We start from the raw sequence: 24,867 nt of genomic DNA, 5'->3' as shown, positions 1-24,867 counted from the left end.
TCTCTGTGTAGCTCTACCCTGTGACCTCTGGCTACCCAGGCCCAACTCTCTCTTCCCAACTTGGGAAGACTGTTGGGCTCTGGTTGGATACCCTGTCCCTATGCCATGTCCTGGAAATTTTGTCTAGAGTTGAGACAATCATAGAATTCACCTACAATTGAATCCCCAACACACACACACCAGAAATTCATCCTCTACTACCTGATGTCCAATGTCTGAACACTGTTTCATTTATTGTGTCTGGTTTGCAGTTGTTTGAGGCAGGAGAGTAAATCTGGTTCCTGCTCCTCTAAGTATGCTAAAACATGAAGGTCCCCCTTGCTGTCAGCACTCACTGAGCACCTCATGCATACTAGGCATTGACCTCAGTGCAAGGATGCTGACATACATGAGACATGCACTGGGTCCCTGGGGATTTCTCAGTCTTGCTGGAGAAACACGACGATTCCTATGTAGTAATTTTCATGTGGTGCTTACAGAGCATCACTGAAGAGTAGGATGAAGACTTTCAGAGAAGGAGCAAGTAACGCTTTCCGGATATCTGACAATGAAGGGTCAGTAGGCATTTTTCAAGTTGGAGAAGGTGTGGGGAAGAAATTGTAGCCCAGGTAGAGGAAATGGTAAGAGCAAAAACAGAGCAGCAGAGTGGTGAGCTCCCAGAGGACAGGATCCCCATTATATTGATCTTCATAGATGTGAAATATTTGTCAGGTGATTGGAAGTATGTTGTTTGTTCTGGGAATCAGTAGAACAGAGTGCTGGTGGAGTCCACAGCTCATAGGAGAGTAGACGGAGATTTCACTGAAAGAGTCAGCTCTGGGTACACGGGTGTAGAGTTTTGAATGCCAAACCAAGGAGTACAAGATTGAATGTGATACTAAACACTGGGTTTTAAAAAAATATTTTTCAGCAGTGTATGAGAGCTCTGACTGACTGTGTTCTCTGGATATTTCTGGGGGGTGTGGAAGAGGGCTGGAGAAGGCTGAGTCTGATAAAAGCAGGTGGGCAGCTGCTGGAGAGCCTGGCTTCTGGTGGATATTCTGCACTAGGAGCCCAGAGCTCACTGCAGCTCTAATACAGAACTGCCCCCTCTCACCTGTGTGGTAATGGCCTTTGTAGATTTCTGCCTAAGTCATGAGATTTGAGGAGGTTCTGGTCTGGTTTTCTCTTTTTCTGTAGCTACACTGTTGCCCCAACACACCCGCCTCTCCTGTACCTACAAGTTTATAGGGTCAGACATTACTAGCAGGTGTAGGATCTGGAGCTGCCCCCACTCTATAGCAGCCTAGAATGACCCCAGGTCAGCAAGAAGAGCAGTCTCATGATCTTGAACTTTGAACAGATACACTTGAGTGACCCTATACAGACTCCTGTTATTTGTCCTGACTGTGTCTTTGACTTGACCTTTGTATTGATACTTCCTTAAGGACGGTTGAATCTATTTCCTCAACTTGGTCTGCAGATGAGAAAGCGTGGTGTTGGGTGGAGACTGCCAGCTGCAGAGTGATATCCTTTCTGGGTCATCTCAACAGTTGGGATGGGATAAAAAGAAATGAAGTTCCACATGTAGTAGCTTAAAATGGCTTTTAAGTCAGAGCCAGAGGCCAGACAATGAAGAGACTTCTCTTAAATGGTGGAAGTGCATTTTACTCTCAGGAAGTTTCAGGGAGGGCTACATGTTAGATGACCTGTTTCTTGGCCTCTGTAGTGATTAAAGCTGAATGCTATGGATCTGAGTTCCATCCAGCCATCTGAGTCCTGTCATTCTCTTGACTGATGTGGTCTCTGAAGAATCTGAAGTTTTTTCTCCTTAGTGTCCATGTGAGAAGGGCTTGAGTTGCAGAGGTAGGAATGGACTGAGTGTGGAAGCTCAGCCATGGTGATGAAAATCATGACCCTTTATTGAGTCTGGCCTGAGAGCAGGGCATTAGTCTCCCCCAGAACTAACTCATTTCCTCCTTATAAACCCCCTACCAAAGAGAGTGACTGGAAAAAAAAAGAGAGAGAGAGGTATGCAAAGATGAAGTAAGCTGCCTCTGTACTTCCTTGCTCCCTCTCCCAAAGATTCCTCCTGCCCTCCCAGGTTCTCTGTAAGGACCACATAGCATTTACTATGCAGAGCCCTCCCTCCATCCCTCTGTGCCCTGCAGGTGAGGCATCACAACTGCAGGTGAGGAATCCTAGCTGGAGATGGGGGTGGGGGGTTCGAGCAGGAGGGAGGAGGAGGGTTGGAGTCAGCAGAGGTGAAGGATTAGGGCATTGGATTTCCAACTGCTCTTAGGGAAGGTCCCTTGGGAGCCCCCTTGTGGTCAAAGGAAAGACTGAGCTGGGAGAGAAGGGCTCTCCCCCTCCCCAACTCTCCCTCCTCCTCCCCCTAGAGCATGGCCTCTGTGATGTGTCCTGAGTGCTGAGGGGTTCAAAAGTTTGGAAAACAACAAGAGTAGGCACAGCATACACGTGGAAAAAGAGGATGGAGGGGCAGATCCTGACAGCACATCAGGCTGTGCTTAGACTGCTACCAGGTGGAGGGTGAAGGGAGTTTTAAGCAGAAGAGGGAGGGAGGAGATGGTGAGCTTCAAGAAAGGGTGGAGATGTGCTCTGCTGAGTTGCTCAGTCGTGTCCAACTCTTTGCGATCCCTTGGACTGTAGCCCGCCAGGCTCCTCTGTCCATGGAATTCTCTAGGCAAGAATACTGGAGTATGTTACCATTCCCTTCTCCAGGGGCTCTTCCTCACCCAGGAATCAAAAGTGGATCTCCTGTATTGCAGGTGGATTCTTTACCGGCTGAGCTACCAGGGAGTTAGCTGGAAGTAATTTTTTTTAATTAATCCTAAGTTTAGTGATTGTAGCCATGAAATTAAAAAACGTTTACTCCTTGGAAGGAAAGTTATGACCAACCTAGACAGCATATTCAAAAGCAGAGGCATTACTTTGCCAACAAAGTTCCGTCTAGTCAAAGCTATGGTTTTTCCAGTGGTCATGTATGGATGTGAGAGTTGGACTGTGAAGAAAGCTGAGTGCCAAAGAATTGATGCTTTTGAACTGTGGTGTTGGAGAAGACTCTTGAGAGTGCCTTGGACTGCAAGGAGATCCAACCAGTCCATCCTAAAGGAGATGAGTCCTGGGTGTTCTTTGGAAGGACTGATGCTAAAGCTGAAACTCCAATACTTTGGCCACTTCATGCGAAGAGTTGACTCATTGGAAAAGACTCTGATCCTGGGAGGGATTGGGGGCAGGAGGAGATGACTAAATGGCATCACCGACTCAATGGACATGAGTTTGGGTGAACTTCAGGAGTTGGTGGTGGACAGGGAGGCTTGACGTGCTGCAATTCATGGGTTCGCAACGAGTCGGACACAACTGAGTGACTGAACTGAACTGAACTGAAGTTACCTGGATATTGCAAGTATGAAGACCCATTTGGAGTTTGCGGAAGGGCAATGAAAGATGCATAATAGTTACCAAACCACAAGTTCATGTGCCCGATGTTCAGTGAGGCCAAACAATACCAAAACATCAGAGTTTGGAGCAGAGAAAGGTTTATTTCATGGCGCTGCAAGAAAATGGATGGCTCATGCCTTAAAAACCCCAAACTCCCGCAAAGCTTTCAGGAAAGCCTTTTCATAGGAAAAGGGATGGAGGGCCCTGGTTAATTGTTGCAAACTTCTTGATGTCTGATCATTTGTTCTTGAGGTCAGGGCATAGCAAAGTAATGACGTTCCTGTAAATCTCTACCAAAGTAATGTCATTATCTGTTCTGACAAGAAAGGGCAAGGTCCCAAGGTACCATTTTCTCCCTCTCAGGTCCCAGTCCTGGATGAAGAAACAGGTCTCAGTTGGCAGCTTCTTTAGGGCCAGGTTCTCAGACTCAGCCCAGCTGTTATTGCTGACAGAGGCAGGTGCCCAGGACCTAACCGGCCCTCAGGCTCCTCAGCCCACCAAAATGAATATGGTAGGGGGAGCGATGTGTGACTGGTGTCCTTCAGACTGTGACCCAGGCTAGCTACTGCTGCCATTAGGTTGAAGAGACAGGAATGGGGGAGAGTTTCACCATCACCTGAAAGTCTGGCCCAAGACTGCTGGGAGATGTTGGTGAGGGCTCTGGAGCCCTGAGGGATAGAGCACTTAACCTCTTCCCTGGGCTACCAGCTCATCTGCTGGCCTAAAGCTGGGGAGCCAGAGGACCCTATGTAGAACCGCAAGATCTGCCTCATACACCACTTCAGTCTGAGGACCACACTTGGGCAACTGTTGGCTGAATGGTCACTCACTGACAGTTGGTTGTTCAAGGGAGGGGCCCACTGTGGTACCAACCAGTGGCTGAACAGAACCCCTAATGGTCCAGGGGTAACTGATGCCTGATAACTACCTGAGGAGCAATTACTCACAGCAATGCCACCTCCTAAGGACTGTACTTCACAGCATTCTGTTACAAAATTAGTCCCATTTTACCATCAAGAAGCAAAGTTAAGAGGCTGAATAATTTGCCCAAGGTCACAGAGCCAGTAAAAGGTCAAGATAGGATTTTTTTTTTAAGTTAATAGTCTTTTTATTGGAAAAAAAAAAAAAGACTAGCATTTACAACTTGGAATGGACGTAAATTGTGAATTTCTTGAACAGCAATGTTGATGGTTGTGCTGAAGTCCACAGCCACAGCCTGCTCTGCCGGCTTCAAGTCATGGTTCGGAAGGTTTTAAAAACAGAGTCCAAAGATGCTCCCTTGATAAAAGTTTCTTTTTAAAAATTTGTATAAATGGTGATAGCCTGACACCCATTCCACTCAGCACAACGCGGACAACGCCGCAGACACAGACGGGCGCACCGCCAGCGCGTCACGGTCGCCAGGGGGCGGTAGAGAGGCCCACCCTGCAGCAGGGGCGCTCCGCCTGGACAGTTACCCACACGGCATCCTGAGGCGAACCAATTTTAAACGCCTCTTCTCAGTAAACCGGCTACAATTTACACTAACAATTTGAACTGGAACCCCTCTGAGTAGGTTTTGAATTTGTTTTTTCACTTTTTCATTTTTAATACAAACGCCTGACTGTGCTCAATTGTCAAGCTGCATGCATGAAAAACTGGCCAGCCCGAACAGTGTGATTAATCATGAGCAGACGGGCCTGCCAGGAGCCCACTAAGTGCTTCCTTATCCTTAAGGTAGGACAAGTATTTATATCGGAAAACTCATGTGTAGCTTGATCTTTAGGGGACAGGACCACCAACCAATACATGCAGATTTTGTGTGTGTGGACAGAAGGTACTTTTGACATTCAGTTTTGCTATATAGAAACAGAATGAGTAAATGAACTTTTTTTTTTTGCAAGAGGTAAGTAAAAGATTCAATTTGATTCTTCTAGAGGGGGGGGAAAGGAGTTGAAAGTAGGTCTTCATTTTGCAGTCATCATCTGTACGAATTCTTCGTAGTTGACCTGCCCGTCTCCGTCGATGTCTGCTTCTCTGATCATCTCATCTACTTCCTCATCTGTTAGCTTCTCTCCCAGGTTTGTCATGACGTGGCGGAGCTCTGTGGCGCTGATGTAACCGTTGCCATCCTTATCAAAGACTCGGAATGCCTCGCGGATTTCTTCTTCACTGTCGGTGTCTTTCATTTTTCTAGCCATCATAGTCAAAAATTCTGGGAAGTCAATGGTGCCATTACCATCAGCGTCCACCTCGTTGATCATGTCCTGCAATTCGGCTTCTGTTGGGTTCTGGCCCAACGACCTCATGACGGTTCCAAGTTCCTTGGTTGTGATGGTGCCATCACCGTCTTTGTCAAAAAGGGAGAAAGCTTCCTTGAATTCAGCAATCTGCTCTTCGGTCAGCTGATCAGCCATGGTGCGAGCGAGGCAGGGAGGCCGAGAGAGCGAGGGTGGCCGTGCAGGGGCCGGGACCGCAGGGCGCCTCCGCTACAGCTGCTGCCGGGGCCCCGTGTGCGCTGAGCGCTGTGCCGCCGCCGACCGCCGCTGCCGCCAACTGCGCTAACGGCTCCGCACCAGCCAGGCTCCCAGCACCGCCGCCGCCAAGATAGGATTTAAATCTAGAATCAGATTTAAATTAAATTTAAATCCCAATTTAACTGTTCGTTAAATTGGGCTCTGAAGCCCTGAACTCTTTACACTGTCTTTCAGACTGTCTTAACTATTTATCACTGGGGAGTGTGGAGGAATCTCCAATTTTAATCACAACCCCAGAAATTTGTAGAAAGAAAGAAAACTAAAAAAATTCTCCCTTCTGGAGTGTACTGGGCAACTTTTCAGATTGTCGAGGCAGGTCAATTGCATGGTGTTTGGGGGCAAGGGAAAAGCACATGATGGGTGGCTTGCTTTTGTCAAGTCCTGTGGAAAGTTAGGTTACTGAATATTTGGTTACATTTTTTTTAATTTTTACTTATGTATTTATTTTGGCTGTGCTGGGTCTGTGTTGCTGCGTGGGCTTTTCTCTAGTTGTGGAGATGAGGTCTGCTCTCTACTTGTGGTGCACGGGCTTCTCATTGCGGTTGCTTCTTTTGTCGTGGAGCATGGGTTCTAGGGCACGTGAGCTTCATTGATTGCGGTTCCCGGGCTCTAGAGCACAGGTTCAGTAGTTGTGATGCCTGGGCTTAGTTGCTACACATCATGTGGGACCTTCCCAGATCAGAGATGGAACCCATGTCTTGTGCACTGGCAGGTGGATTCTTCACCACTGAGCCACCAGGGAACCCCCATCTCTGGTTACTTGACTGAATGTTCAGAATCACCCTGGGGGGGAAAAAAAGCTAGATCAAGTCAACACATATCATCCTTAAGCAGCAGGCTTAGGAAGGTTTCTAAGACAGCAGTGAATGCTTTCAACATAAAGGGCAGAATGAGGTCAGTTCCACATAACCCTTGGAGACTGAACTGTGCAAGTTCCCATGGTAACAGCTTTTTGTGCTACCCTAAGGAGATGTGGGAAACTGACAAGAAACTGAAAGCCTTTACAACTCTCCTTACTGTGTGATTTCTGGCTTGAAGTACTTGGCAAGGAAAGGTTGGCTGGTAAGGGCGAGGAGGAGAGTAGTAGGAGCCAGTGTTTTAGCTCCTGGTGGAGTCAGGAAAATGGGAGCATCAGCTCAGTCAGAGGTCTGGTTATAGTTCAAAAACAGCAGTCACTATGCTTGACTCAATATTGAGGACTGGGGATGTCAGGAGTTACCTGTAATCACCACATTGACTCTGATGAGGCAGAATAATTAATATTTGTTCTGGACTCAGGAGCTCAAAAAGCCCTCTCAGGGTCTCTTGCTCCTCCCAGGCACACACCTCCCCAAGGTGGGATTATCGTCATGGTGCCCATTTTCCAGATGAGGAAACTAAGCTTAAGGGACTTGATCATAATGACACAGCTAAAGAGCTGAGGAGCCAAAGTGCAAACCCAAGACACTAGTCCCCATGTTTGTGTGTTTCTGCTATGCACTCAGTATGAGGGGAGAGCTGGCATTAACTGGTTATGCAGAAGCGAGGGAGGAGGGACATTACCAGCCATCTCCAGTGCTGCACACCTTACTCTGATCTAAGGGCCCTCATGCTTAGAAAATTCTGTGTTTTGCTTTCAGTCTTTCCTTCTTTTCCCCCTGAGTTTATGGTTGCAGGATCTGATATCAGTTGAAACTATTTGTTGTTGAGCTGAATAGTCCCAGGATAGATCCTTGTTGAGCAGGAGCCATCAGTACCTTCATTTTCACCCCAGTGATGTCAGATCTGGAGAGTTATACTGAGCTGAGCCCTCACCAACAGCCCCTTCACCTCCGGGATATTCTGCAGCCTCCCCTTTGAAGGTGGTGACCAAGGGCACCACACTGACCTCCATTCACCAGGGGTAGTATAGTCTCCTCTGAGCCTCATCATCTTCCACTAGATTGAGTTTCCTGTGTTCGAGGTATGTGAGCTGGATTTCATCAAGATAGAAAATAGTGGAAAGAAGTTGAGGGCAAGAGACAAAAACGGCAGGGGCCAGTGGCTGTATACTCCTCACCCCCTCCCCCATGAAGTGGGACTCAACAAGGGCCAGGGGCCACCTCTTGGTTTCAGCTGTCACTGCTCCAGTTTTGTCAGCCCCCACACAGGGCTCTGTGACAGAAAGTGGGCTCCCGGACACCTGAAAAATGTCGGTCTCCCCACCCCCTCCCCCCTCACCCCTTCCTCCCATAGACTCTGTCCTCCTCGCATGTGTCTCACATGGTGACAAACCACAGCTCACCCTGTGGTTTGGACAACTTGAACTGGTTACTGAAATTTAAAAATGGGGAGACAATCACGGCGATATGGGTTTCTAGCCTCCCTTGGAGACCAGGCAGGTCTGGCCACGCTGAGTCCACCTCTTACCTGCAGAAGGTGCCCGAGTCGGGATGGAGCTTTCAGAGGACATGGTTTCTGACCCTGTGTCCCTGTATGGCCTGTGTAGGCATCTGGGTTTGAGAGCTCTGTGGGGGTGAAAGCTCAGAGGAGACATCAAAACAGTGGAAAGAAGGAAAGAATGAGGGAAGGAGGAACGAAAGAAGGAAAGAAAACGTTTTTGTCCCTGGATTTGTCAGTGAGGAAACAGTGATGCGTTGTCTCTACTCGGTGGAGGGAATGCAGATCCGCACCTGTTCCTTTCCTGCCTTGGTCCCAGTCTGATCTCCTTAGAGTGGGAGGCATCACCCCGCAAAGAGCTTCTGTCCCTGTACCTGTGGATGCTGTGTGAGCACCTCCCCACTCCCCAGCCCTCCCCACCCTGTCTCGGGCCTCGTGGGTCTGCAGTGGCTCCTATGGTGGCCTTGCTGTCACCTGCCTCTGACCCTCTGACTCTTGTCCTGGGATTTGAACCCAGAGAGAAAAGCTTTAGCATATACATGCCTGGCGAGGATGGGTCACTGTCTTCCATGTGCTCTGCAAACCTGGGATCATGCTATTTTGTATTCTGTTCTTTGCTCTCAATGTCCTATTGTAATGATTTCTTTTAACACTAAATACAATTTTCAGGTGGTTGGTTGCATGATGAACTGTCTATGCTGTGGACACTTTACGTTGAATGGGCCTTGGGATGTCCCCAGATTTTCACTTTTGTAGGAGACTCTGAGGACTACATCCTTGCTTATTCATGTTTGCGGGTGCTTCTGATCATAGCATTAGCATAAAACTTAGAAGCAAAATTACTGGAACCAAGGCTATACATTTATTTAGGACAAATCATCTCCAGAAGATTGTATTAATTTGCACCCTTACAAGAAGAATTAAAGATCTTTTTCCTGTTTTTTCCACCTTTCCTTCTCACTAAAGGCTATAAAACTCTGGTTTACAATTTGCAAAGGATGAAAGTGGAAGGTAGTGGAAGATTGTTTCTTTAAAGATTAGAGTTTATCCTCATGTTGTTGGCATAGGCTACAAATATGAAGCCTCTAGACTGGGAGGAGGGGGTCCTATTAACAGACTCCAGCTCCATCCCCAGCCTTAGGCTGGTCTAGGGGAGCAAAGCTTGAAGTTTTCCAGTTCATATGATGGCAGTAGCTGTGCTGAAACCATGCATGTCTCCCAACATGGATGCAGCAGTGTGTTCTAGGGGAGGCATCTACTAATCCATGCATTAATTTACTCAATATGTATTTCTTAAAGGCCTACTATGTGTCTGTCACCAGTGCTGGAGCCAGAAGATCAGGGGAGACCTTTCACCCATATAGTGGGAGGTCATGCCTTGCCAGGGTTCGTGGGGAGACAGAGAGATAGCATATCAGATCAGATTAGATCAGATCAGTCGCTCAGTCATGTCCGACTCTTTGCGACTCCATGAATCGCAGCATGCCAGGCCTCCCTGTCCATCACCAACTCCCGGAGTTCACTCAGACTCACATCCATCGAGTCAGTGATGCCATCCAGCCATCTCATTCTCTGTCGTCCCCTTCTCCTCCTGCCCCCAATCCCTCCCAGCATCAGAGTCTTTTCCAATGAGTCAACTCTTCGCATGAGGTGGCCAAACTACTGGAGTTTCAGCTTTAGCATCATTCCTTCCAAAGAAATCCCAGGGCTGATCTCCTTCAGAATGGACTGGTTGGATCTCCTTGCAGTCCAAGGGACTCTCAAGAGTCTTCTCCAACACCACAGTTCAAAAGCATCAATTCTTCAGCCCTCAGCCTTCTTCACAGTCCAACTCTCACATCCATACATGACCACAGGAAAAACCATAGCCTTAACTAGACGGACCTTTGTTGGCAAAGTAATGTCTCTGCTTTTTAATATGCTATCTAGGTTGGTCATAACTTTCCTTCCAAGGAGGAAGCGTCCTTTAATTTCATGGCCGCAGTCACCATCTGTAGTGATTTGGGAGCCCAACAAAATAAAGTCTGACACTGTTTCCACTGTTTCCCCATCTGTTTCCCATGAAGTGATGGGACCGGATGCCATGATCTTTGTTTTCTGAATGTTGAGCTTTAAGCCAACTTTTTCACTCTCCACTTTCACTTTCATCAAGAGGCTTTTTAGCTCTTCTTCACTTTCTGCTATAAGGGTGGTGTCATCTGCATATCTGAGGTTATTGATATTTCTCCCAGTAATCTTGATTCCAGCTTGTGTTTCTTCCAGTCCAGCGTTTCTCATGATGTACCCTGCATATAAGTTACATAAACAGGGTGACAATATACAGCCTTGACGAACTCCTTTTCCTATTTGGAACCAGTCTGTTGTTCCATGTCCAGTTCTAACTGTTGCTTCCTGACCTGCATACAAATTTCTCAAGAGGCAGGTCAAGTGGTCTGGTATTCCCATCTCTTGAAGAGTTTTCCACAGTTTATTGTGATCCACACAGTCAAAGGCTTTGGCATAGTCAATAAAGCAGAAATAGATGTTTTTCTGGAACCCTCTTGCTTTTTCCATGATCCAGCGGATGTTGGCAATTTGATCTCTGGTTCCTCTGCCTTTTCTAAAACCAGCTTGAACATCAGGAAGTGCACGGTTCACATATTGCTGAAGCCTGGCTTGGAGAATTTTGAGCATTACTTGACTAGCGTGTGAGATGAGTGCAATTGTGCAGTAGTTTAAGCATTCTTTGGCATTGCCTTTCTTTGGGATTGGAATGAAAACTGACCTTTTCCAGTCCTGTGGCCACTGCTGAGTTTTCCAAATTTGCTGGCACATTGAGTGCAGCACTTTCACAGCATCATCTTTCAGGATTTGGAATAGCTCAACTGGAATTCCATCACCTCCACTAGCTTTGTTCGTAGTGATGCTTTCTAAGGCCCACTTGACTTCACATTCCAGGATGTCTGGCTCTAGGTCAGTGATCACACCATTGTGATTATCTGGGTCGTGAAGATCTTTTTTGTACAGTTCTTCTGTGTATTCTTGCCATCTCTTCTTAATGTCTTCTGCTTCTGTCAGGTCCATACCATTTCTGTCCTTTATCAAGCCCATCTTTGCATGAAATGTTCCTGAAAATCTCTGATTTTCTTGAAGAGATCTCTAGTCTTTCCCATTCTGTTGTTTTCCTCTATTTCTTTGCATTGATCACTGAAGAAGGCTTTCTTATCTCTTCTTGCCATTCTTTGGAACTCTGCATTCAGATGTTTTTATCTTTCCTTTTCTCCTTTGCTTTTCGCTTCTCTTCTTTTCACAGCTATTTGTAAGGCCTCCCCAGACAGCCATTTTACTTTTTTTGCATTTCTTTTCCATGGGGATGGTCTTGATCCCTGTCTCCTGTACAATGTCACGAACCTCACTGAGGCCAGAGGCGGTGGGCGGGAGGAGCTACCCCACACCCCCATGTCCGAGGCCAGGGGCGGTGGCCAGGAGGACCAACCCCACGTCCAAGGAGCCGTGGCTGCATGGGAGCAGGAGGGCCTAGAGGAGCTATCCCACGTTGAAGGTCAGGAAGGGCGGCAGTGAGGAGATACCCCTCGTCCAAGGTAAAGAGCAATGGCTGCACTTTGCTGGAGCAGCCGTGAAGAGATACCCCACGCCCAAGGTAAGAAAAACCCAAGTAAGATGGTAGGTGTTGCAAGAGGGCATCAGAGGGCAAACACACTGAAACCATACTCACAGAAAACTATTCAATCTAATCACACTAGGACCATAGCCTTGTCTAACTCAATGAAACTAAGCCATGCCCGTGGGGCAACCCAAGATGGGCGGGTCATGGTGGAGAGATCTGACAGAATGTGGTCCACTGGAGAAGGGAATGGCAAACTACTTCAGTATTCTTGCCTTGAGAACCCCATGAACAGTATGAAAAGGCAAAATGATAAGATACTGAAAGAGAAACTCCCCGAGTCAGTAGGTGCCCAATATGCTACTGGAGATCAGTGGAGAAATAACTCCAGAAAGAATGAAGGGATGGAGCCAAAGCAAAAAGAATACCCAGCTGTGGATGTGACTGGTGATAGAAGCAAGGTCCGATGCTGTAAAGAGCAATATTGCATAGGAACCTGGAATGTCAGGTCCATGAATCAAGGCAAATTGGAAGTGGTCAAACAAGAGATGGCAAGAGTGAATGTTGACATTCTAGCAATCAGCGAACTGAAATGGACTGGAATGAGTGAATTTAACTCAGATGACCATTATATCTACTACTGCGGGCAGGAATCCCTCAGAAGAAATGGAGTAGCCATCATGGTCAACAAAAGAGTCTGAAATGCAGTACTTGGATGCAATCTCAAAAACGACAGAATGATCTCTGTTCATTTCCAAGGCAAACCATTCAATATCACAGGAATCCAAGTCTATGCCCCAACCAGTAACACTGAAGAAGCTGAAGTTGAAAGGTTCTGTGAAGACCTACAAGACCTTTTAGAACTAACACCCAAAAAAGATGTCCTTTTCATTATAGGGGACTGGAATTCAAAAGTAGGAAGTCAAGAAACACCTGGAGTAACAGGCAAATTTGGCCTTGGAATATGCAATGAAGCAGGGCAAAGACTAATAGAGTTTTACCAAGAAAATGCACTGGTCATAACAAACACCCTCTTCCAACAACACAAGAGAAGACTCTATACAAGGACATCACCAGATGGTCAGCACCAAAATCAGATTGATTATATTCTTTGCAGCCAAAGATGGAGAAGCTGTATACAGTCAGCAAAAAACAAGACCAGGAGCTGACTGTGGCTCAGACCATGAACTCCTTATTGCCAAATTCAGACTTAAATTGAAAAAAGTAGGGAAAACCACTAGACCATTCAGGTATGACCTAAATCAACTCCCTTATGATTATACAGTGGAAGTGAGAAATAGATTTAAGGGCCTAGATCTGATAGACAGAGTGCCTGATGAGATAGCATATGTAGTCAAGCAAAGAATTACTCTTACTCTTATTGGTGTTTTCTCACCAACAGAAACATTATGGTTCTATGAAGACCGTTGGGAAAATAAGTTTGAGATAATGTTCAGTTGAGTCTCCACTTAGCCCACTTCAAGATTTTTTTTTTTAATATTTTGCATTTCATAAACATTCTATACATCACTGATGCATTAATATATTATTAATTTGTTCCACAATAACAGTTTATCAAGCCTCTTGTAATTCTTTTTCATTGCAGCTCTGATGAAGAAATTTAGACACACATCACTTCCGATATTTACTGTTGAAAAAAAGAAACAGTTACTTCTACTGTCACCTTGCCCCCTATATCAACTCTGCAATGGGTCCTCTTCCAGTCTCCTGAAACTGCTCATAATCCAGTGCCATCCCAAAGGGGCCAGGCACACGTAACCACACCCATGTTGCTGATTTGCACATGGATGGTAACTGCAGGGTGTAGAGATATGTTTCAGTGTGGGGTGGCAAGAGTGAAGTCAGTTCCCCTCCAACAGGCCTATGCCAGCCTTTCCTCGTCTCCCTAAAGAGGAAATCCCTCACTCCTTTGGCCTCCCACCAACATCTCTGTTGGTTTCTCCACCTGGGCCTGTCCTTTGGGGGTGGTCTCTTTATTGATCTCCATGACTTGGTGGTGGGTTCCTAAATCAGCCCTCTGTCTTGTGGGTCCACCACAGCACCTGGCATATAGTAAGTGCCCAGTAAATTTGTACTGAATGAATAGATGAGGAAGGAAAGAAAGAGACATTTCTTTTGCTGATGTATGTCTTGCCTGAGTAAAGGCCCATAGTATGCATTGTGTTGGGCTGTGTTTCCCCCTGATTCATTCATTCTTGCTCCTTTTCTCCTCTGGGCCTGCGTTCACCTCTGATTCTTGCTATACCCAGCCTAGACCTCTGTCTAGGGTCTCCAGGTAAGAACCTGTGATGCTTCCACTCCCAAAGTGCCAAACCATGGCAGCTCAAACCAAATGGTTTATACCTCTGCCCCTGGAGGAAGCCCAGAAAGGATGAAGGCTCTCTGTACCCTGGATCACCCGTTATATGAGTGGCATCCTCCCCAGAAGCATTGAAAAGGGTGCTATATGACAGGTGCTGTGGTAGGCCCACAGGATAGAGGGCTGATTTAGGAACCCACTACCAAGTCACGGAGATCAATAAAGAGACCACCCCCAAAGAGGGAAGGGAAGGGGCGTGCTGGTCCCTGGAAGAGGGGGATGGCTCAGGAGTCCACATGGGCCTGCCACATGGGAAATGGAGCTGGAAAGGACACAGTGGACGTGGGTGGAAGAGAGCTGACAGCTGGGATGGGGGACAAAAGGGAACCATCTCAGTGCGAAACTCTTCAATCAGAGCCCCCCGAGAGCAGAAGGCCACTGCCAATATGCCTCTGAGTTGGAAGGAAGAGAATCTATTTTTATTACCCTTTAACATCCCTCTGAATGAGGAGGTGGTGGAGTTGGTGGGGTAGTCATAAACTCTCCCATGGTCTAGAACATCCCCCAGCCACTACATTTGTTGACATTTCTCTCTGATTTCAACGTCATGGTTCTGGAGTAAACTGGAAATCACATTGCCTGTGGGGGCAGGGCCAAATGACAGTATAAAGCCAATCACAAGACCCTATGCCCTCACCAGGATGGTTGGTCCAGGGCTGGACACAAGATCTGAGGTAGACCAATCAGAGACCTCCAAGGTAAACTAATGTTTTCTGAACTTCTTTCCTTCCTGGTTAAATGCCCTAGAGATATAAAACCCTGGGACAAGATCCAGCCTGGTTATGATGCACCTCCCAGACCCAAAGAGAGGTACCCATTCATATCAACACCACTGAGATAAAATCCTTTATTCTTTACTGAGAAAAGGGTTTTGCAGAGCAACAAACACAGTTCCTCAGCATTCCTGGGAAGGAGTGCCCTACATGTGACTGAGTGTGTGCTTGGAGTGGGCCTGATTGATTTCTGTAGCAGGCCAGCATTTACACTGCGGGAGCCAGGCCAATTCTGTGGTTTCCTCGATCAAAAACCGAGAAATACCGCCTCAGGAAGGCGTCACCCAGTATCCAGGTCTCTGATTTGGTCACTTTCTCTGTGCCTCCTAGAAAAGCGCTGAAGCAGAGGTTGCAAGTACTCTGAGGGAGAAAGAAATGCACACCAGTCAGCTTGAGCCCTTACATGCCACCCCCCTCAATATGCAGAGCTGGTAGGTTCTCCGTTTTATTTCCCTCCTTGGTAAGAAACAAGTGGCTTTCTCCACAGCTGCAGAAAAGGGCATACATCCAAGACTAAGAAGGGTCAATACCTGTGATTTTCCTGAGGGAAGGGAGTGGAAGAGGGGAGGATTGGGAGTATGGGATTATCAGATGCAAACTGATAAAGTGAGGATGGATAAACAATAAAGTCCTACTGTATAGCACAGGGAACTGTATTCAGTATCTCATAATAAATTGTCATGGGAAAGAATAGGAAAAGTGTATATGTACACACATATATGTGTATGTGTGTGTGAAACTGAGTCATTTCTCTGTATGGCAAAAACTAACGTATCATTGCAAATCAACTATACTTCATTAAAAAAATTTTTAAAAGAACAAGAATGGTCTGTGGTTCCCCTTACACTGCTGTTTTCCTTCTGTCTTCTTTCCTTCTGACACTGGCTAGATGTTTTCTCTGCACAGAGCGCCTTTTCTTCTCCCCTTTCCCCACAACCCTTTTCTTTTAAGACTGTGCTCAGGCCCTCTAGGAAGCCTTCCTGAGCCCACAATCACTATCCTTGGCCACTCCAGGCTGGGTCGGGTGACTTACCCTGGTGCTCCCCTAGTCTCTAGGCTTCATCACCCCTAATCTGTCCCTGTCCCACCTTTGCACAGCCCCTAGGGGTGCCATGTGCATGGAATCCAGTATAGAGTTGTCTCAACACAAGCAGGCTTCCTCATTACTCCCTGAGGCTGATGGTTAGCCTTCTTTGAGCCCATCAGCCTGCTCTGAACTCCCGCAGGGAGCTGATGTGAAGCCTCCACCCTGTACCAGGACTGAGCAGTCACTGTGCACCCTTTATTCACCTTAGTATCCATCCTTCCCACAGAGGGGTCAGTACCCCAACTCACAGAGGAGGCCTTGGGGCTTAGCAAGGGGAAGTTGCAGCCAAGGATTAAGGCAATCATGTAATTTATCACCCCAATCTGGACACTTTCGAGATAGGAAGGGAGACTGCTAAACACTATGGTGGGACAGCACACTGGGACTGCCCTCAGCCAACCCACCTTGTCACATGGTCTATTTCAGGGGTTGCTAGAGCTGACTTTCCGTGTTTCTGCATCTGAGCTCTCTGGTTGAACTGAAGGTCTGTGAGGCCAGAGACCCTTAGTGTTCTCCTCTCCTGTAACTCCCACCATGCCAGCTAGTGTCTCTACATTTATTTCAGAAGGAGGGAGTGCCAGACTGCCCTTTACTCTCACGTGGTTGGTTTTGAGGGAGGCATTGGCCCAACCACAGGGCTCAGCAGCATCTGTAATGGTGCAACTGGGCCTGCAGAGGCCGCTGTCCTCTCAGCAGCAGCCCAAGGGTTCCTGCAAGTCCCAGATTTGAGAACTGGCCCCCAGGGTTGGCCCCTCACCGTCACAATGTAGTCTTCAGGGTGCATTGGGTAGTCAATGCCATTGATGGTGAAGATGATAGGAGGGATTGTAGTATGGACATGACATGAAATCAAGTACTGTAAGAGAAAGAGGGAGAGGGGTCAGCCCAGAAAATCCCTGTTGTATGGGCAGCCCTGGAGTGAACCTGTGGCATGATCCTTCACCTGGCAACCGTGGTAAGGCCTGGCGCGGACGAGTCTCTGAATGTTGGTGATCAGTCTTGTCGGGCCATGAACGAATGCGGTCCCGGTGTCCAGAATGGCCTGACATCTACTGGAACAACCAATCACCTTCCCATTCATGGAGATGCTGGGAGGCAGTGGAACAAAGCAGGCACCAGGGTCACTCTGAAGCCTCCCCCAGGAATGCCTCCTCTTTGACTATCTCCAGAACAGTCCTTCAGCTCTTGCCCTGACTCTGTTTCCCTTTGCTCTGCTCACATCACCTTCTTTGACTTCCTTTCAGTTCTTGGATGCACCAGGCTCTTCCTACCTCAGGTCGTGGGCTTGTGCTGGTGCCCTTCCTAGAAGATCCCCATCACCTCTGTATAGCTCATTTGTCCTCATCTTCCAGGTTCCACCTTAACTCTCCCATTCTGAAGGAAGTCTGAACTAGATCAGGCTCTGGTCTTGCTCAGTCTCTGTGGACTCTTCCTCATGTCTAGCATGTACCAAAGTGGTAAATCACTATATATGTAAGTTGTTTCATGTATGTTTGCCGTACTAGATGTAGGTCAAATTGTATCCTCAGTGCCTCCCTCAAGAACCTGGCATTTGTGGAATAAATGAATGAAAAATTTCAACTGGATACAGAGACCTGTATCTGGCCAATAATGGGTCAACTCACACATTGAAGATAGAGGTTCCCCCGGGTAGCAGATGCTCAGATTGTTGGTGGGGGAGACCAGACTGTCCTGGGAGTGAGTGTCTCCAGCACCACCCCTTTACCCAAATCAGACACTGAGGGCCCTGCCAGGCAATGCCTGAGTTAGCTCAGGGGACCTCCAAAGGGTACCCAAACTTTTTTCTGAGGATATCACCCAGAGTCCCATCATTATTGCCACTTGTTCTCATGCCTCTCCTGGATCCCAGCTTCCTGATTCTCTCAGCCCCTGCCCCACTGTGTGCCCAGGGTTGGGGGTGAGTAGGTGGTTTGTTTCTTTCTGTGAGTTGCTTTTAGGTCTCAAGAATGCAGACAAGGATTTCCCTAAACACTAATTCTAGTGGTTAGGAATTGCCCTTCCAAAGCAGGGGACATGGGTTGTTGGGGAACTAAGATCTCATATACCACCAGGCAACTAAGCTCAAATAGCCCAAAAAGAGCCTGCGTGCTGCAACTGCTGAGCCCAAGGCCTGCAAACAGCGAGCTCAGGCACTTTAGAGCCAGCAGTCCACAACAGCTGAAGCCCTCGCACTGCAACTAGGGAAGCCTCCATACGCCACAGCTAGAGAAAGCCTGTGCTCTGGAAAATGCAGCCAAAATAAAAGACACAAGGGAGCCAACCTCCCTTGTGGAGGGCAGCCAATCTCTCTCCACAGCTAGGTAGCTTCTCCCTAAAGAGACTAGTTTTTCCAGGTTTGTCCAGGACTTTGTTTCTGAAAATGAAAATGAAAGTGAAAGTCGCTCAGTCGTGTCCAACTCTTTGCGACCCTATGGACTGTATAGTCCAAGGCTAAACAGGCAATTTTGTGTACTGAGAATCCCCTCGGTCTCAGATAGCTACGGGCATCTTATCACAACCCTGTTTAGGCTGGTGAAATTCTCCTTCATCCTCTGTTCACTGCACATTAGGGTCCTCAAACCATGCTCCCTACCTCACAACATGGTAGGTACACCCCTCCCAGGGCTACACACATCTACCCGGACCCTGTTCAGGACCCTGGTCAGAGCCCTGGTCAGGAGGCCTGGGGCAATTATGGGTGGTGTGTGTATCTGTATTTCTGTGTCTGCTCATGTGCATCTGAATGTGTCTGTGTTTCTGTGTGTGTGTATCCGTGTGCCTTGTGCATGTTTATATGTGTGCCTATATGTGTGTTTCTGTGTGTGTCAGTGTGGGTCTATATGTGTGTCTCTGTGGGTGGAGAATAACTGTGTGTGACTAAGTGTCTGTGCGTGCATTTGTGTGTGTCTGCCTGAGTCTGTGTGTACATGTGGTAACATCACTTGGGGTGGCCCTTAGAGAGAGAGGCTTACCGATCCACAGTTATCTGCCAGTAGAGAGATTTGGACACTGGTACCCAGTTGAGTTCTCCTTTGTAATAGGAATGGTCCACCCCACCAAGCATCACCACGCTGCCATTCTTCTCCTTGCTGGAGAAAGAAGGGGGAGTGTCATTGGAGAAGAGTAATGCCAGGCAATGACTGGCATTATCCACACAATGACTGTGCTTATCCACACATCAGAGGCGCTGCTACTGTCCCCATTTTACAGATGCAAAAATTGAGACATGTAGGGACTGAGAACCTGACTAAGGTTGGTCATGGGCTAATCAGAGGCACAGAAGTGGTTAGAAGCTGGGCAGCTTGGCCAGGCTTTGACCACCCAGCCTTCTGAAGAGAGCCTGGTCCCCTCTAGTGCCATGGGTGCTCAAAGATACCATCAGAAGACTCCCTGCAGGAGGGATCTAGCTTACCCTTGTCTAAACTATCATTCTTCAAAAGAGCTCAGGCCAGGGGGTGCTAAAGGTGTGGGTTCAGGCTCACCCAGGGTTGGATTCACTGGCCTGTGACCTGTGCCATCCATGGGGCCCACACTCACAGATCCCACATTTTCATTTTTCACTGGTTCCTGCAAATTGTAACTAGCCCTGGGTTCCCGGTGAAATGTTATGAGTGGGGAAACATTCCTGCCATCCCTCTCCTTTTTCCACATCAAATCTATCAGCAAATCCTGTTGCCTTTTTCTCCAACCCATTTCCTGACACCTTCGGTTGCTCTCCCTCTTCCCTCCATCTCCCTGGACCAAGCTGCTGCCCTTGAGCCAATGAGCACGGCTCTGTTCCAATAAAACTTTATTTACAAAACACCAGTGTTGGGGATAGGTGGGGCCCTAAGGACATAGTTCTCCTGGGCCAGACTATCAGGAAACCTCTGAATCAGGTGGTCTATAATTGTTTATGCAACTGCAAGTATCTTAAAACTAATCTAAAGAGAGGGCTTGTCCAGCTAAGACTTACTTGTTCAAGTAGAAGGCAAACACGGGCTCAGAAATGACTTTTTGTAGCATCAGGCTGTCAAAGACAGGGATGATCCTGGAGGTGGCGAGGCTGGGGTAGCCCAAACCCAGGACTCCCTCAAAAGGTACAAATGGCAGGATCTTGCTAATCTGCCTGTAGGTCAGGGCAAAAGTCTGGTTCATGATGACAAGGTCCCCGATCTGTGAGAGAGGAGAGTGTTCCCACATAAAGTATTGTGAAGTGGGGCTGGGGAGGAGATACCATTAGTACTGCAGAGAAGAACTGAGGCCTGGCTGTGTCTTGAGTTGATCTCAGATAGTTAGACCAATCTGGGACAGGAACTTGGTTTCCATTGGTGTGGGGATGTGGATTTTAACACCACCTGCTTGTCCTGCAAACACCATCTGAGTGAGTCAAATTGGCCTCATGCCTTCTGTACAGGTTGGGTAACCAAGACTCAGGACAAGACCAAATGGTTCCCACCTGAGGAAAAAGTGGGTAGAGAGCAGGGTAGTCTTCTCTTTGGCATCACTGTGATCTGATAACAGAAGTGGACTGAATTCATTGCAATGCATCATGGATTCTGCATCTGCCCAGGAAGATGTAAGCCCATTATACAAGGTCACTGGCTAGGTTCTTATGAAAACTCTGCTTGGAAAACAGGCTTTGGGGGATGTGGGTGTATGTGTATGTGTGTAAGTGAGAGAGAGCAAGCTAGAGAAGGAAAATACTCAGGGACTTTGGTGGAAGTGGGCCATAGTTTTTATTTGACTCTCAGAGGCCCCCTAGAGTGAGAACCCTAACAGGCTCCTCCAATATGTGTGCCCACCTGCTTTCTCTGCCTGGATACCTGAAGCCCTCGGCTGCCCCTAGGGGCTCCAGATCAGTTTTATCCTCTCCCCAAATATCCAACACATGCTTGAATCCTGACTGACCAGCCCAGCTCCACCACCTACCACATGTGTGAACTTTGCAAGGCCCTTGCTTTCTGCACCTCAGTTCCCCTACCTGTATCATGAAAATAATACAAGTACCTGCTGCATGGTGTTGTTGCAGGGTTAAATAACTATTACCATGAAAGTGCCCGGCACATTCTGAGAAGATAAAAGTGATGATCTTCCCCCTTCTCTCCCTGCTCCCAGCAAAATAAACCTTGAGCTTCTCAAGGGCAAATGAGCTGCAAGGCCACACCCCAAGCCGCTCTCTGGGTTAGCCACTCTGAGAGATTCTGTTAGCAAGGATGCTCTCTCCCTAGGGACAGGGTTATTTGGGATGGCCTCAAATATCTAAGGGACTTTGGGGAGGATGGGTCCTGTCATCTAGCCCTGCATCTGTTTTATAAGCAGCAGTTGCTCCCAGGGCCGGTCCTGACTCTGCTTCTGTTTCCACTTTACCCGAACAATGTCACGGCCAAAAAACCCAGTGATGTCCCCAAGCTCATTGCAAAAGTGCATGTGACGGTCTGTCATCTGGAAGGTGGTAGACCCACGAGGGTTGAAGAGTCTGTGTTTACCTGCAGACACAAAAGATGAGGGTCTGTCATGTGCCAGGAACCAAGAAGGAAGTGCAAGGGGGAGTACAAGATGGGCAAGGGGAGGGAAATGGTACTCACTACAGCCTGGATCGTGGCAGAAGACAGAGGACACCCAGAGGTCAGAGGAGCCGGTGTCAAAGAGGACGCTGAACTGTTTAGGGGGTGTTCCAATGCTGATGTTTCCAAAGTAGAACATCTACAGGACCAAGCAGGGAAGGTTAGGGCAGGCCTGGCTGCAGTGTCCACCCCCGATTCTCAGACACTCCTACCCTCTGGGTGTTCCTTGTCTCCTGACATCATGTTATCATGTTCCAAACACCCCACATCACAGCCTCTGCTCAGACTGGAGCCTTCACTTTAGAAGCTCTCCAGTCTCCTCTTTGTATCCAGTATGAACACCTCCTTCTCCAGATGACCCTCCTAGGTCACCCCAGACCACTCACTCTAATCTCAGACCATGTCCAATCAACAGCATGCAGGTGACCCTTTCATTTGATGTGTGCTTACTCTTGCTCATTCTTGAAGAAGAGATGATACCTCTTTTTCAAATCAGTAATAGTAACTATAGTGTTAGATTTTTATGGCATCACATGCCATGGTGGCTCAGTAACTTTTTACCGCTGTCCTTCTTGGATCCATGGAAGCTGAACATCCTCTTCCTAGGGTTTCACACTTGACTGATCTTCTGATCAGCCATGATTGAGCCTTCATCTGTAACTCAATGGCTCACTTCATTCAGAAAGAAAAATCTACTTAAACTAATATCTTTAGCACAGAACTGGGGGTTTAATGGTCACCTGGTCATTGCTGGGCCCAGTCACCACAGACCAAGAGTTGAGGATGAGAATGCCTTCTCCTCTGGGAGTGGGGTCCCTGTTCCCACAGTGTTTCTGCCTCCTGCAGGAGCCCCAACCCCAACATCCTACCTGGTACCTCCAGATGAGCCCCAGTGCTAGGCCAGAGCACCAGGGGTGCTGGGGAGCACCATCCTCCCAATATACTTACATCCTTTAAGTTCCTCAGGGGATGTGTAGAGAATTTCTGGTCATTAGCAGAATTCTGGGACAGGCTGTAAGCGTGTTCTTCCAGGAAACTGTTCATCAAGTTTTTTCCCTTGAGAGTTTTTTGCATGGTGCTCATCTTCATTAGCGGGATTCTTTCACAGAGCAATGAGGAAGAGAAAACAAAGAGGAGGCTGCAGTCAGATGTCCATGTTAGAGTATAACTGTCATACCTGGCATTGTAATGACACTGTGTATTTTCCAAGCATTTTTGTGAGTGTCATGTTATTATCAAGATGCCATGGAAATACCATTGCAAAGACCTAGGTCTGAATACAGGTTCTGTCATGTAATCTTGGGTAAGGCATATGACCAGTAGAAGTCTCAGTTTCCTCATTGGTAAAAAGGTAGAATGTAATAATCCACACCCCCCATATAGAATGTTTTGTGTACTAACTGAAATTATATGATAGCTATATCCATTATATAGATGGATATAATGTACTTGATATATAGGATGTCTCAACAGTGACAGTCATTAGCATTGTTGTGGCCATCCCAGTGTATCTTTCTCAAAAAAATCTCTTGAGAGGGAGGCAGAAGAGGGATCATTATCCTCTTTTCACAGGCTAGAAATCTTAAATGCAGGGAGTTTGTGACTTGACTGTGATCACACTGCTTCTTGGAAGTAAAACAGCTTAGAAATAATCTTGCTGATCTTCCTTCCTCCAGGGTTCAAGCAGAAGAGTGGGTTGAGAGAAGACACCAGGAGATGGAGAACAAATTAAGGAAGTTAAGAGGCTAGAGAAGGAAGGAAGAATCAAAATAGAAAAGAATAAAAGAAAAGAAAAAAACGCAGAGTTCTGCATGCACAGAGACATCCAAAGAGATGGAGAGATAAAAAAGAAAGATGCGGTGATGAAGAAACAGACACATATATGCACAAGTAGAGAGAAAGCAGAGAGAAGACTGAGAAGCAAATGCACGAGAAATGCTATTACGCAGGACCACACCTACAGTTGCACAGGTTGTCTACTGAACAATTCCAAGGAGTGCCATTTTCATCTAGGTCATGATGTGACTGAACCCCCCTAGTTGTTAAACCCTGAAGGCTTACCCTAAAACCCTTGCGCCCCACGGTGCCCATGGCAAGGTACTCATCAATAAGTGAGAATTGAACTTTAAGACTGCCAGGAAAAAATAAACAGAAAAGAAACAAGAAGGACTGTCAGGGATTGATTTCATTCCCTTCTAACCCTGATGAGTGGAAGCGGAAGACAAGAAAAATCCAAGGAAGAGAGATGATGCCACATACGATCTCTGTACTTACATGACTATGCACTCTGAGAGGGCCACCAGCCCAAGGATCCCAAGCAATTTCATGCTTCCGTCTTGGGTCCAAGCACTCAGAAAAGATCAGGTTCTAAACAAGCAGTGGTGGTGATGATCACCTAGTTTTATATATTCTAATCTGTTGGAAGAGTCTCTATATGATAAGAAAAAAAAACCCTTGATAAAATCTTTAACTCCCTCAGTGTCTGTAAATTATGGGCTTGGAACATTCTCAGAATACAAGGGTTTTCACTGTAATCACTTCCTACGTGCTGGACTAAAAAACCAAATTGAGCTGCATAGACTAACTAGGAATGTGGAGACTCTTGCCATCTGGAGAGAAAAAAGAATACTAAGATTTTGATAAAAATTAATTATAGGGGCTCTGCTAGACATTTGTGATCTGATGTGGTCTTCATAGCAGCTTCATGAGATGAGATGTGCATTACTGTCCTTATTTGGAGAGGAGATTGCAAGAGGGAAAGAGGTTATATGGCAAAGTGAAGAATTTGGGGGCAGTGCAATGACTTACAAGTGGCTTTAGGTAGTGAGGCACAAGCACAGATCAGGGGCACCTTTGATGTCAGTCTGTGTCAAAGTTCTAGCCTGGAGCATTATTACAACTTCATGGTTTCAGTATTGGAAGTAATGTGATGTTGGCATTCACAAATACTTTATATCATCCAACAAACATATACGAAGGCTGGGGTCTAGATTCAGTTCAGTCAGTTCAGTCGCTCAGCCACATTCAACTCTTTGAGACCCCAAAGACTGCACAACACCAGGCTTCTCTGTCCATCACCAACTCCTGGAGCTTGCTCAAACTCGGGTCCATCGAGTTGGTGATGTCATCCAACCATCTTATCCTCTGTCATCCTCTTCTTCT

General features: G+C 47.1%; 2 protein-coding genes across 2 annotated transcripts; both read right to left on the bottom strand.

Moving 5' to 3' along the window:
• Window positions 1–4,917: 4,917 nt before the first annotated feature.
• On the bottom strand, window positions 4,918–6,019 carry LOC102287375 (calmodulin-1). The gene has a single exon (XM_070360474.1). It carries the CDS (start codon window positions 5,835–5,837, stop codon window positions 5,388–5,390), a length of 450 nt encoding a protein of 149 aa, XP_070216575.1. The 5' UTR covers window positions 5,838–6,019; the 3' UTR covers window positions 4,918–5,387.
• Window positions 6,020–15,279: 9,260 nt separating this feature from the next.
• Window positions 15,280–24,032, bottom strand: LOC102265282 (pregnancy-associated glycoprotein 2). Its single transcript, XM_005888409.2, has 9 exons — window positions 23,980–24,032; window positions 22,654–22,804; window positions 21,727–21,844; window positions 21,509–21,627; window positions 20,115–20,314; window positions 19,132–19,248; window positions 17,103–17,247; window positions 16,917–17,015; window positions 15,280–15,432 (listed from the first exon to the last, which is right to left on the bottom strand). Exons 1-9 carry the CDS (start codon window positions 24,030–24,032, stop codon window positions 15,280–15,282), a joined length of 1,155 nt encoding a protein of 384 aa, XP_005888471.1.
• Between the last annotated feature and the right edge of the window lie 835 nt (window positions 24,033–24,867).

The sequence above is a fragment of the Bos mutus genome, chromosome 22 (genome assembly GCF_027580195.1).
Source record: "Bos mutus isolate GX-2022 chromosome 22, NWIPB_WYAK_1.1, whole genome shotgun sequence".
NCBI lineage: Eukaryota > Metazoa > Chordata > Mammalia > Artiodactyla > Bovidae > Bos > Bos mutus.
The sequence above is the reverse complement of the archived record's forward strand: the minus strand, read 5'-3'. Positions and strand labels throughout refer to the sequence as shown.